General features: G+C 39.1%; 1 protein-coding gene across 2 annotated transcripts; it reads right to left on the bottom strand.

The window, feature by feature from the left end:
• Window positions 1-767: 767 nt before the first annotated feature.
• Window positions 768-7550, bottom strand: LOC105046255 (glycosylinositol phosphorylceramide mannosyl transferase 1). Of its 2 annotated transcripts, none has more exons than XM_010924790.4 (5): window positions 7020-7550; window positions 4630-5026; window positions 4053-4216; window positions 3794-3864; window positions 768-1068 (listed from the first exon to the last, which is right to left on the bottom strand). In XM_010924790.4, exons 1-5 carry the CDS (start codon window positions 7208-7210, stop codon window positions 908-910), a joined length of 984 nt encoding a protein of 327 aa, XP_010923092.1. In that variant the 5' UTR covers window positions 7211-7550; the 3' UTR covers window positions 768-907. The 2 variants fall into 2 exon arrangements, with proteins under 2 accessions (XP_010923092.1, XP_010923093.1); XM_010924791.4 differs by lacking the exon at window positions 768-1068 and adding an exon at window positions 1569-1740.
• Window positions 7551-13647: the final 6097 nt, after the last annotated feature.

Here is a 13647-nt window from a genome sequence, read left to right as displayed (position 1 = left end):
TGGTGCATATTTTGCTCTTGATTCACTTGTCAAATGGACGCCGAAACATCAAAAAATACCACCTCCATTAAGCATCTTTGTTTCAGGACTTATCATCACAAATACAACGGCAAAACTCCCTCCTTGAATTGACCTATGATTTACTTTGGGGGAACAATGCTTCTTGCTTGATCAAGCTGATTTTGCTCCATTTATGATATTTTTGGCTAATGAGTAATGTTAGAAGGCATTCCATTCAGCGGTCTTCGCATAAGCACATGATGAACCGAACTATCGAATAAATGGATGCTGGAGCAAATCATAGCCAACCTCAACAGAGGAGCACAAAAAAGGTTCAAAGATTGTGCATCGATCCATTTTAACAGGCGGTTTGGAGGTCTTGGCGCATGTGGACTTGCTGTACCCTCATTATCAACCAAAATACTTGTTTATTCATCATTGGAAGGATCAGGAGAACATGGAAAAAAAAAAAAAAACACCGGAAGAAAGAAACTTCCCCCCACGATTCTGATGTTCATTAATGAAGCACAATGAAAGGAAAATTGCGGATCAAATTGTTGTTTCAGAATGAAAGTAATATTTCCCATTATGCACATGAAAAACTGCATGGTAAAACATTTTCTATTAATACTCTTAGTAATTTCACTTGCTGGCAAATTAACATTTAGTTACCTTCCAGCTCAGCCAACACCCTCCGTCCTCTTAGGTGAAGCATCCCGAACGCAAGTGTGAATAAACAAGATTTTGAACTCAATACAAAATTAGAATGGTCGTAAATGCATGTCACATGGATTTAATATTGATCGCCTTGATATATACAGAGAGTGATTACAATGATCTAAACGAATTAAGAGGAATGTAAAAAAGAAAATAATATAGCTGACAGACCAATACGAAGCCACAACGATTACCAAAACCAACTATGCCTGCTGTCTATGACCTTCGCATTGGTTGCTATCAAAGGCATATGACCATAAATTGGAGCAAACACATTAAGGCATTCTGATCTCCTTCTGCTATGACCTCCTAAACTACTGATGCCTGTTGATCCAATCTCGAATACCCTGCCTGTAATGAAACACAATCAGCTGACATTCTCAAACACCTCCATATAGTAATTTAATTGCATTTTGAAACCAATGGATGACAGTATATATTGTGTCAGCCTTCCAGCACAAAGAGAACTATAAGATAATTTCTATACATATATAATGCCGATGCACTAACTTCACGACATTTGCAACAAAAAACATGACATTTTTTCTGTATGAAAGAAGAGGAAAAACAAATAAAACAGAGAGGACAGAAGACTTGGGATACGAGTGACACTACATGGAGTAATTAAAAGTAGAGGATACTAAACATACCCTTTCAAATAAAGGTAACAAGTGAGAACCAGTTTACACAAAGTGCAACAAAGAATGCCATAATAATATAAAGCTTCAAAACATTAAAGCTATGCCGATTTGTTGATCTGTCCCAGTGTTAGAAGATCCATAAACCTGACCACATAATCTGAAACATCTCTCCTGAAATCAGAGTAAAATATCTTCCATCTCCAGCTTGGAATACATTATTGATAGGGTGATTTCATTCCAAGTCCTGGATGAAGACATGTTTGAACTGCACAGGTAACCAGGAAATGGGTAAACAGTTCCTTATCTGCAACTTTCTCAATCTTTTTGGAAACGGCTATCGACCTTTATGCATCTGGTCCTCAAGGACATGTTTCTGTCCGCTCTGCATAATGCAGAATATCAAAATACACCTCCTATGTACTCATACTTTAAAATTCATGTTTAACGAGAGTTTTCAACTAATTGTGCTTTAACACTGACATGATCATGAGTAATAGAATGATGGCCTCGGCACCATATCTCACAAGCATTATGTGAATATCCTTCCACAGGTAAAAGCTTTGGACATAATATTCAGGTCTACAGGTGATAATCAGTAACATGCTTCTACTAGATTATATGATTTAATCCCAGTAAATATTAAAGTGTACCCAAATCTTTGTGTGCAAGTTCTGTTTGAGATGACTCTTTGGTATTCCTATAACCTTGCCATCACATTATCTATGTGCAAGTCTATAATTACATGACCAAGCACCATTACAAATGAAAAAACTGAATAACCCAGCATGCAACAGCTGTCTGACCATATATATATATGTGTGTGTGTGTGTGTGTGCGTGTTTAAAAGGAAAATTGTGGTTGCCCCATTTTTCATGCAATATTTCCATACGATAAGGCATTTTTGATATTAAGCTAGTATATAGGCAATAGAAGCATCAGGAATAAACTACAGCATATAATGTGCTCTCTCTTGAGGATAAAAGCTTCAAGAATTTTAACCCTTAATATTTATAATTAATCCTCAGCTACTTATCGAGTCTTAAGGTGGATCGGTCAGGTTTAGGGCAAAAAAAAGTCCTTCGGCAACTGATCTAGTGTTTAATTTTTCAGCAGTATATGAACTTACACACATTCAATCACCCTCTTTCCTACTGATTAAGAAAAACCAATTTTCATGTTTCATATGAATGAAAATTAACATAGTTTCTACAGTGGGTTGTTGCCAACCCACCTAACCAGTTGAATTATTAGGAATTTAGGAATAACAATCAAGGAAAAGAAAAGAAAAAAAAGAAACAAATCGATGATAAGGAGATAAAATGCATGATAAAATGAAATAATCACATATGATGGGTAGTGCAAATACATTCATTTTTCCGAAAACGATTGGAATATCAAACTTTTGATGATTTACAACTTCAGAGTTGAATGGCTAAGACTTGTGGTCCCATGTCCCCCATGAGCTTTAACAAGGATTGAAGCCCAATTATTTTTATCTGTTGACACATGCGGGTAACTGTGCAAAATTGCACAAAATATGACTCCAATTCTGATATGGATTGAAAGTTTAGAATCAAATCCAAACCTAACAGCCAATATGGGATCCAAATCTAATTGAGGATGTCTTTGATTTTACATCTCAACATGCTAATAGGCATACATGCCTATGAGATTACAGAAGATGGACATAATTATGAAGAAGATGATGCGTTGTGTGATTTGACTATTATAGATGCAGCTCATCCTCCAATACTATTGATCCATCTCCAATGGAACCAGCTGAATCTCTTTTACTTAACTTAGAAAGACAACTATACTCATATAAAACTACATAATTCTCATTTGTTTATTCAGAAATAAACTCATTCCTTAGCTTTGCTCCTGTCCCTTGTTTTCATTCACAGGAGGTCTAAACTCATCTTGACCACAATTGATGAAAAGTCATAAAAGATATAGGCTGGGAAATGAATTAATGGTGATTCTAGGCGAAGTTCAAATATTAACTTGGCTGGAACCATCAAGAGACAAAAGCATGACTGATCTGTTAATTTATTGCAACTGCATTTTATTTTTCTTAAAATCATTTGACTAATTTTAGAACTCTGAAAATGCAATTAATTCTTCCAAATACTGGAATTTACTCCTTGTTGCCTATCAATCAGAAGTGCATTGACCTCTAGTTGCACTCCATATAAGAAGCCCAGCACGTGCTTATACATCAAGACATATAAGGAAATATATGAAGAGAAGGTCTTGCATCAAATATATAAAACTTATAGAGGCTAGCTATTGTCCAAGCATTCTTCTTTAAACAACAGTGAGAAACAATAATAACACTCAGTATGATCCTATGATCAAACCAAATTGCAGTTTTATCTCAAAACAAAGAAAGAGGATAAATGGTGACAGAATTCTTCAACAAATTACTTCCTCACCTTTTACCCACATGGGTGGAGCACCTGTTACATTTGCCACAAGCAAAGACATTGCAATATCTTCACAGTTCCTGCAATATAAATGAAGCACACCCCCCCCCCCCCCCAAACAACAAAAAAAAAAACCCAGGGGAAAATAAATAAATAAATAAAATAATAAAATAAAATAAAATAAAATGAAGCATCGTTACTTAAAGGAAATAAAGAATACATATCACTCTATCAAAAGCTAAAAAGTAACAATAATTTCCATAAAGACCTGTTTTTGGTCACATAATCTCTTATAGCTGCTGGCATATGGTTTGTGTACAGATCAAGATACTTGTGGTGGAAGAAGGCTGCCTTGGAGAGAACCATGCTGTAGGTACCCATCCACCAAACTGACCACCAGCCTCCATACCTATAGTGTTCCACACTGTCTCTCTGGAAAAAGAAAAACATCCATGCATTCACCAAGAACTTCCAACCAAAAGTCAAAAAGGAAAAAGTTTTCTTTCCCCAGAGGAGAGAGCCGGGGAAGGGCGGGTGGGGGCTGTGGAGATAATGAAAAGTCATATGTTTCCATGGGCTACATTCAGTATCCTTTATTTGATTCAACCATAAAGAAAAGGGTATCCTTTATTTGCTTCTAATGGAAAGAAAAAAATGCTTGGTGTAAATTTCAGAGAATTTCTTCCACAAATTTAGAGGCACGTTGTCTGAGAAAGAAAATAATCTGACAAATATATAAAATGTGAATGCAGAGTGGAAGTCGGAGGTTTGTCCCAAAATTTAGTCTATTGACAAAAATATGAAAGGCTATTGAAAGTCCAAAATATGAATCAGCAAGGGCATACCGACTTATCCAGCCAATGCACACGAGGTACAAATCCCACCATTGACATTGGGGCACTTTGCCAGACACTGAAAGCTAATTCAACAGATGAACAGGAAAATATAACATCATCATCTATTGAAAAGATAGCATCAGTCCTCAAACCCTTGATTTCCTTGAACCTGTTGTTCAGACTGTCTTCTTGATTCAAATCAAATCTTACTTCAATATATTTGCCCCCTTTAGAGTTCATCTGTGTAGCTTGCCTCAAAAAATCATGTAACGAATCTGAAGGTGGATCAGGTTCACTCCACACAATGTGAATAGAATTAACTCCACGACAAGAAGCATAATGAACAATGGATTGCTTCAGCAGGTCATTTCTCTTCCATGTGTTAATCAATATGGTGTAACCTTTCCTGCGCAGAGCAAAGGATTATAGCACTTACATAAGAAGCATGTTTTGGGACAAATATAGATTAAGATTTTTCAAGAAAGCTTAACCAAATCAGTGTCAACGGTAATCGGATTTACAATCCTAAAAGTGATGCTTCAAAATGTTGCCGTCTGGATGTTCAAATTTACATTGCAATGTTAATTTTTTTTTTTTCACATAAAATGTTGCATAATCAGTGAGATACCAATATAATGAAAAAACAATGTAGAGAATGGGCATAAAATTTGGGTTAATGATTCTACAAGAAAAGTTATCCATATCTGGGACAAGAATGAATTTTTAGAGCTGACGCTCGAAATTGCTTGTCTCCAAACTATATACAAGAGAAACAAATCCTCCTAAATAACATAAATAATCCATAACGGGAATCATTGCTTTGATTCTTTCAAGTAGGTATAAACACATTTCCTACACAGAGGATATGATTAAGAATTTAAGAATATAAAAGAAACGAAATAGTAAGTCTCTAAAAAAACCTATAGAAAATTGATACAGGATTCACCAAATATCTTACTTGAGAATGGGCTGCAGATTTGACATCTAAGAAACAGCTACTTAGAGTGCTGCAAATGACGCAGCAAAAAAAAAAAAAAAAAGAATAGCTGGAACTAGATAGTTTGGATATCAGAAGAAGTCCAAATGATTAGTGAATTGAACGATCCTCCTTTCCCCTCTCCTTGCTCTCTCGAAAAATCACTTCTACCAGCAAATTTATAGGTAACTAACCAAGGATTTGCTTGATCAGTAATTTCTTCCTACGTAACTCGGGATGGTTAAATAATTATGCTACAAATAAAAAATTTGCCAAGTTTATGGTCATGCTCATGAACAATATGTCTTGAAAAGCATGGATGCCAAACAACAAAACGTAAAAAAAAAAAAAACCAAAAATAAAAATCTGTACACACGGTATTCAAGCGAAGTCTTTCTAAGCTTCAAGGACAGAAAGTTGAAGATTGGACATGTTACTGGAAATATTCAGGACAGTAATGTTCAGCTCAGCTTCAGGTTGCGTCAAATGGATTTTTACCATTTCTTGCATCTCACATGCAACAATTCGCTCCAAGGCTCTATGTACCGTTATTAGTTGTCGATTTACCGAAGTTGTGGGTGAATACAAGAAACTGATTAGTATCAAACAGAAGGGACACAAAAAACTAGTAACTATGATGACAAAGTCAGAGATGGTTATGATGACCGAGTTGTTCCATATCTTCCCCTGTTTTAATTTTAGTTTATACCACAAATAGCATGCCCCGAGCTGCAAACTAAATCAATTTTTTAACCAAACGCAAAGTAGCTCTAATTTATAAAGGATATCATACCACAACCATGATTAGGACGACTTAATTCAACTACGTGGAGAAATAAAGAATAAAATGGAGAATATTAGACCAACATAAACAGAGCTATTGAAAGCAACAGAACTATGGCGCAGAATATGCTGGAAAAAAGAAACAACAAAAAAAGTACCCCCCAAAAAAAAAAGGAAACAAAAAACGGAAAAAGTAATTTCAAAAGAAAGCAAGAAAAAGCAAGGGTGAAAAGAACAAATTCAATTGTTCGTCCATCATGTGAGTGGTGTGCAAGATGAAGGAATCTAAATGGAGAGACAGTTAGGTAGATATGAGAAGATCCATCCCTCACAGGTCACATATGGAGCTGATCGGATTCGAAAACAAGAAACGGCCACAGAAAAATATGAAAAATAAGATGAAGCCTAGAAAACCATGGAAGATCGTGACAGAAACAAACGGTGACCAGAACAATAAAAAGATATCGTTGTTTTGTGAGAGAGGAGATCTAAGATCCGTTAGTTACGTTCGAAAGAAGAAGAGAACATGACGATCCCTTGATGAAAGATCATGCAAGCTTGTTTGCTTTAAAGGAAAGTTCGATTTTCCAAGAAAAGAAAGGGGGGAAAAAAAAGGAAGCAAAAAGGAGTGGTGCAGTACCCGGGAGGGGGCAACGATGGAGGAAGGGAAGGGCAGTGGCGGCAGCCGAAGGCTAGGAGGAGGAACGCGAGGGCGACGCAGCAGCAGAGGAGCAGCCTGATCTTGACGGATCCAAAAGCCGAGATGGAGAGGTGACGGAATCTGAGCGGGATCCTCCGGCCGGAGGAGAGGGGGAGGGCGGCCCCTCTCATCGTCGCAGCAGCAGAACTCGGCCTTCCCCTTCCTCCATCATTCCATGCGCCTCCCCCTCTCTCTATTCCCCTCTTCTCCCCCTCGCTCGGAAACACGTGGTCACAGCAGCGGCGGAGTGACAAAACCAAAGGCGGGGAGGAGGCAATGTGATTCCCGTACGCGGTGATGGTGCCTCGTACCGAAGAATCTCTCTCTCGCTTTGGTACAGAGACAGGGACCCGGGGGTGGGAGGGGAAGAGACGTCAAAGAAGGGACGGTGGGAAGCCTGGATTACAAAAAACAAGAGGAGACGTTACTTCACTCAACGAGCCAACCGACCGACCGTAGCAGCTACCGGCTCAAAATGCCTTTTATGTTTCACGTGCGGTTAGTTGGCACGCTCCCTCGCTTTTCCTTTGTCGCTCCAACATCCCCGGGCGTCTAGGAGACGATCCATCCGTGGTTCCTCTCCAAATCGGAGGAGCAGAGCTACCCTGTCTCGCTACGTCCTCGGTGATAACATAGCAGCTTTATTGGGCAATATAATATATAAGACACGGATCGTATCGATTCCAATGTCTCGCATGCGTTAATCCTCCGACAAAATGCATCACGTTATACCACATCATGGTGCTGGGCTGCAGGGTTCGGATTGCATCTTTGGCCTGAAAGGATGACGTGTTTTCTTTTTACGAAATCAACCATTGCATTGCGCATTCCATATTTTTCAAATACTATGTCATGTGTGCCATAGATGGACGCAAAAGATTGGAGCATTTTGAAAGCTGTACAATACTCGATCCTTACAGGCGAATGATACGACGCGAACCTTGTGCTATAATCTGTGTTCTCTGTGACATTTCTTTCTTTCCTAATATAGCTATCAGCTCTTCCTTTCTACCCACCAAAAAAAGCGTCATCCATTATTTATTATTCATCAACGTGGGAACCAACCAAATCCAGCTTCATCCGCCCGATTCCTTCTATCAATGGAACGAAAAACAAAAAAAAGAAAGAAAGAAACACCACCTAAACCCGATCGACCCGCTTTGATTTTTATCGATTTTATTGAGTTTGGATTGCGTGGGCCAACCAAGATCCGAAAATGGGTTGGGCTGAATTAATCCGGCTTAAGTACCGGTTCGTTAGATAGGGATGATCATTGTCCCGTTCTCGCATGATGATTCCGGGATGCTTCGTGCAAATGGAAGAGAAGAATCTGAAACTCGGACTTTCCCACATGATGGATTCCCTATGAAATGAAAGCAACCACTTACGTGTGCAACTTTTTCTCATCGTTTCGAAAAGTTGAGATTCCCCCTGTCCCGCATTCTTTTTCTTGCTGTGAAAAGGATGGTTGAAGCTACAAATTAGATTATTACGTGATTTGGTAAAGACAGCTCCTTGGGTAACACGGCTCAGATTGCTATTATTCAATGGCCATACTGAAAGCTAATACATTTCCCTCTCCTCCATCAATGACATCTCAACCTGACGACTGGGTGTTGAGGATTTGAACATTATTCTGTCCACAAGCATGACGGGACCCTGCGTAAACCGCTGAAAAATCTGCCGATTGGTTCAAATGTCAATCAGGAAACATCTGTTGCTGACTTATGAAAATCGCATAAAGCTGTTGATGGATACATCCTTTAGATTCCGCTACCGTGCTTCTGTATTATTTTTGTAATAAAAAGAAAGTAATAATCCTAATTTCGATGATGACTTTGGCTATACTATTATATATAATAATATTATTGTGATGCATTACCAGCAGCAGCACCATCAATAACAACAATAACAACAACAACAATAATAATAATAAATATACCAGTAACTTTTATAGTAATAAACTTTTTTTTTTTTTTACAGTACGACAACTATCACATTATTTTATAATTTTAGTAAAAAGAATATCAAATTATTACTAGATTATAATTTATAACAATATTAGTATGACAATTACATCACTTTAAAATAATTTGATAATACAAATCAGATATATTATCATAATGATAAATATATATATTCATATGTTGCGGTTTTATAATAACTAAAAAGTATCATAAAATAGTTACAGTAATTCAATAATGGTTAATTTTGTAATATTCATATTATAATAGAAACTATTTGTATAATATAAGTAAAACAACCAACATGGATCAGGGATGAAATTCTGTGTTGACATGTCAGTTTATGAAATAATGCCACCTACCAAATATGCCACATAGGATTAAGTTTGTTTATTAGGGATGGATTATTTCCATCGTCTAAGCTTCCCTATTCGACTGCTCCAAGCTTCCCACTTGATTGGGATTCTTGAGGACCAGAAAATAGAGGAAAATCAGAAAAAACATAGGAAAAATCAACAAAAGCGAAGGCAAGATGAAAAAAAATTAAGGGTGAGACCGTTCCCCATATAGATGATCATTTTTTTTTTCTTTTTCGCCTCCTCTTCTTTTCATTTCACAATCTTTTTCAGAGATTTGTAGGAAATGAGAGCACTTAAGAGAGATTAGAGGGGTTTCTTAGGTTTTGATTGGGGCTTTTTTTCTCAAGCATATGGGATTTTGTGGGAGTTGTGGCAGTGTGAGTTGGTCCCAGGAGTTTTTGAGAGCTTAATGTTGGTAGAAGCATGATATTTTGTAGGTTTTAATTTGTTTCCTTTTCATCATATAAGCTTTTCTATTCAGCGGCTCCAAGCTTCCCACCCGATTGGGACTCATAAGGATGGAAAAATAGAGGAAAAATGGAAAAAACTAAGAAAAATCAAGGAAAACGAAGGAAAGATGGAAAATCAATTAAGGGTAAGACCTTTCCCCCCATAGATGATCATTTTTTTTTTTTTCATTATCTTTTTCAGAGATCCGTGGGAAAGGAGAGCACTTGAGAGAGATTAGAAGGGTTCCTTAGGTTCCGATTGGATTTTTTTCTTAAGCATATGAGGTTGGGTGGTGTGAGTTGGTCTTAGGAGGTTTTGAAAGCTTAACCTTGGTTGTGGTGGTGTGAGTCCGTCCCAGGAGGTTTTGAGAGCTTAATCTTGGTAGAAGCATAATATAACGAAGGAAAGACAACAAAAAATTGGTGTCTCTCTCTTTTTTTTTTTTTTTTTTTTTTTTTTTTGAAAAACTAGGTGGAAGTAAGGCTTTTCTTCTCAGTAAATTTATTGAGATGTTAGTGGATATTTACAAACAGGTCTGTTGGCGTCTCAACCCACGTGAGTATCGCCATGGAGAATTACATTGCATGAGGCAGTTCCAACTAAGCTTAGGGAAAGGACGCCTTGGGTGTTGACAATACAGAAACCTTGGTTTGGGGCGACTTTAACGGGATTTGATAGAAAGCTGAAGAGGTTGAGAGAAAACAAACCTGTAAACATGAAAATCCATACACCTGAATACCTGTAAACCTGATAAGACTGAAAGAAAAAGGAACCTGTAGACTTGAGAGTCTGAAAACCTGCAAACCTGATAACATCCCAAAAGGACCTGTAGACTTGAAAAATACTGTGATAAAGAGAGGTTCGATAAACCCTGGTATGGAGACATGACTATACTAATTGACAGCACTTTTAGGGAGGATTCATCAGCTTGTGTTGAGCACGGTCAGATGGTCAAGATCAAAAACCAACCTACAAAGGTTATGGTTCTGTTGGGGTAAGTCAGCCGACCCTTGACTCCGACTCTACATCGGCCGCACAAGCACGCTACGCCGACTCATAGTCGATCAACCGACCGACAATCGACTATTATCGATCAACAATAACTAACTTGATCAACCTTCGATCGAAGACCATCGGCATATCAGAGTTACTAGCCGATGGTCATTCGGATCTTCTACCGACTTACTGTTACCGACCGACATACAGTCGGCTTATCTGTCCAACACATCTTAACCGTTGTAAATGGTTATCAACTACGTGTTACGATAATTAGTGAAAATTAACAACCCACTAACTCCACAATAATGGTCTGATAATTCAGTGCCATAAAAAATGAGACCACGTGCTCGACAGTTATATCAGAATTATCTATAAAAGAAAGATAAAGAAATAACATCGGTAAGACACTTCTGAGCCAGAGCTCTGCTACTCTGAACATTCAAATCTACTGTTCACCAATTCTCTCTCTGACTTAAGCATCGGAGGGTCCCCACCGGACACAACTCCGATCTGTGAGGACGTTATTTTGCAGGTGCTCTTCACTGACGCAGGGAGTTAGCTGCAACAGATTGACGTGTGAGGTAGGAGAATACTACAATCAATCATATCGAAAATCAAAGCCCAACATTCAACCAAATCGGCGAGACATTCTTCCCGTCAAGAAGATGCTCTTCCCCCACCTCCGGTAGCAGAGCCCAGTTCCTCGCATTCTGTGGTCACCACAGATGCTCAGATCGCTGCATTCGTGCAGCAGATGAACGTTTTGGTGGAGGCAGTCAAAAGCCTTCAACAGCAACAAACTCAGCAACAGCAGAAGCTGCCAGTGGAGCAACCGGTGGCAAGGTTGGTGCCATCCAGGCACAGCCGCTGTCCTCCACGGTGATCACCTTCTTCTTCTCTGAAGCAATATACTCAATGCTCCCATCAAGATAGACAACTGCATTCTCGGCACTCTCATCGTGCCACCCATCATTCACGACGTTCCCCCTCTCCTTCCCATTTACACAGTGTTAGAAAGAGAAAATGGCAGCAGACATCTTTTGTCTCTCCTTCACGTTCGTCAGGGGGTTCCACTTTCGGAGTTTTCCAGCAACGACGGTTAGACGACTATGAACGCAAGTTTCGAAAGATTGACCGACGACTTGTCTGACTTTAAGTGGAAGGTCGGAAGTCTTCTAATGACTACGACTTTCACACTGCCTAACCTCTCTCCGCATATTTTGGACGAGCCGATTCCGTCTCGATTCAAGATGCTACAGGTGGAACCATACGATGGCTCCACCAATCCAATCGACCATCTGGAGAGCTATAAAGCTCTCATGATGATCCAGGGGACGACCGACGCCCTCTTATGCATTGGCTTCCTGACAACTCTTCAGAAAGCTACTCGGGCCTGGTATTTCGAGCTTCAGTTGGGAAGCATTGACTCCTTCGAGCAGCTCGAGCATTTTTTCGTGGCCCACTTCAGCACTAGTCGAAGGCCGTCACGAACATCCAACAGTCTTTTCTCAGTCAAATAAGGTGAAACAGAGATATTGAGAGACTGTGGCTCGTTTCAATACAGCCACACTTGAGGTCAGGGACCTCAATGAGGATATGGCTATATCAGCCATGAAGAGGGGTCTGAGGGGATCCAGATTCGTTTACTCTTTGGACAAAACTCTCTCCTGGATCTATGCTAAACTTTTTGAGCGCGCGTATAAATATATTCGTTTGGACGAAGCTGCTTCTGACCGACGTCAGACAGAAAGTAAGGGTCAGAAGAAAAAATAAAAAAAAAGTGAAACTCTAGTCGAATCAAGTCGGCCACCTCTCAATAAGCGAGCTTCACCCTGACGACGGAGTCCGAAGCTGAGTTATAGCAGGTATGACTCCTACACTCCTCTTTTTACTCCTCGTGCGCAAATCCTGATGGAGATAGAAGGAGCAGAATATTTATGATACCCCCCATCGATGAAAGCATTATCGAGGAGTCGAAATAGGAAGAAGTACTGTCGGTTCCATCGTGATCATGGTCATGATATCGAATAGTGCATCCAGCTCAGAGATGAAATAGAAGTCTTGATCCGATAAGGCTACCTCGAAAAATATCGAAGGGATCAACCAACTCAACCTCCTACCGACCGACGACCTCAGCCACAAGCTGAGGAGACTATCAATAATCAACCAACTGCGGGGGTGATCAATATGATCTTCGGGCAACCAAACTGGGGGGCAACTTCTGAAGGAGAGTCGGTGAAGAGACGATGACTCAATAATGTAATAATTTTTTCGAAAGAAGATGTTCGGAGAATTCAAACTTTTCATGATGATGCTGTTGTTGTTTGGACAATAATAGCTAATTATGATGTAAATTTTTTTTTGTAGATAATAAAAATTCAATCGATGTTTTATTTTACTCGACTTTCTTTCGAATGTGACTACCAACTGATCGACTTAGAAGAGTCTCAACGCCATCAGTCGGTTTCACTGAGGATGCTATTACCGTAGAAGAAAAAATCTCTCTCCTCTTAACCGTGGAAACTGAACTACAACAGAGCACTGTTCTTGTGACATTCACGATTGTTTGAGTTCCTTCAGCTTATAATGTCATACTCGAATGATCTAGTCTTACTGCATTGAGAGCAGTGGTCTCGACATACTATCTACTAGTTCAATTCCCAACAAAAAATAGAGTCGGAGAGATGCGTGGAGATCAACAGCTCGCCCGACGCTGCTTCTTAGTCTCCACATAAAATAATAAACTTGAAGACTCTCTGTCTGTCGATAAATTGGATCAAAGAGAGAATCAGGAGA

Source organism: Elaeis guineensis, chromosome 5, assembly GCF_000442705.2.
Source record: "Elaeis guineensis isolate ETL-2024a chromosome 5, EG11, whole genome shotgun sequence".
In the NCBI taxonomy this organism is placed as follows: domain Eukaryota; kingdom Viridiplantae; phylum Streptophyta; class Magnoliopsida; order Arecales; family Arecaceae; genus Elaeis; species Elaeis guineensis.
Note: the sequence above shows the minus strand (reverse complement) of the source record. Positions and strands in the feature narration are given on the sequence as shown.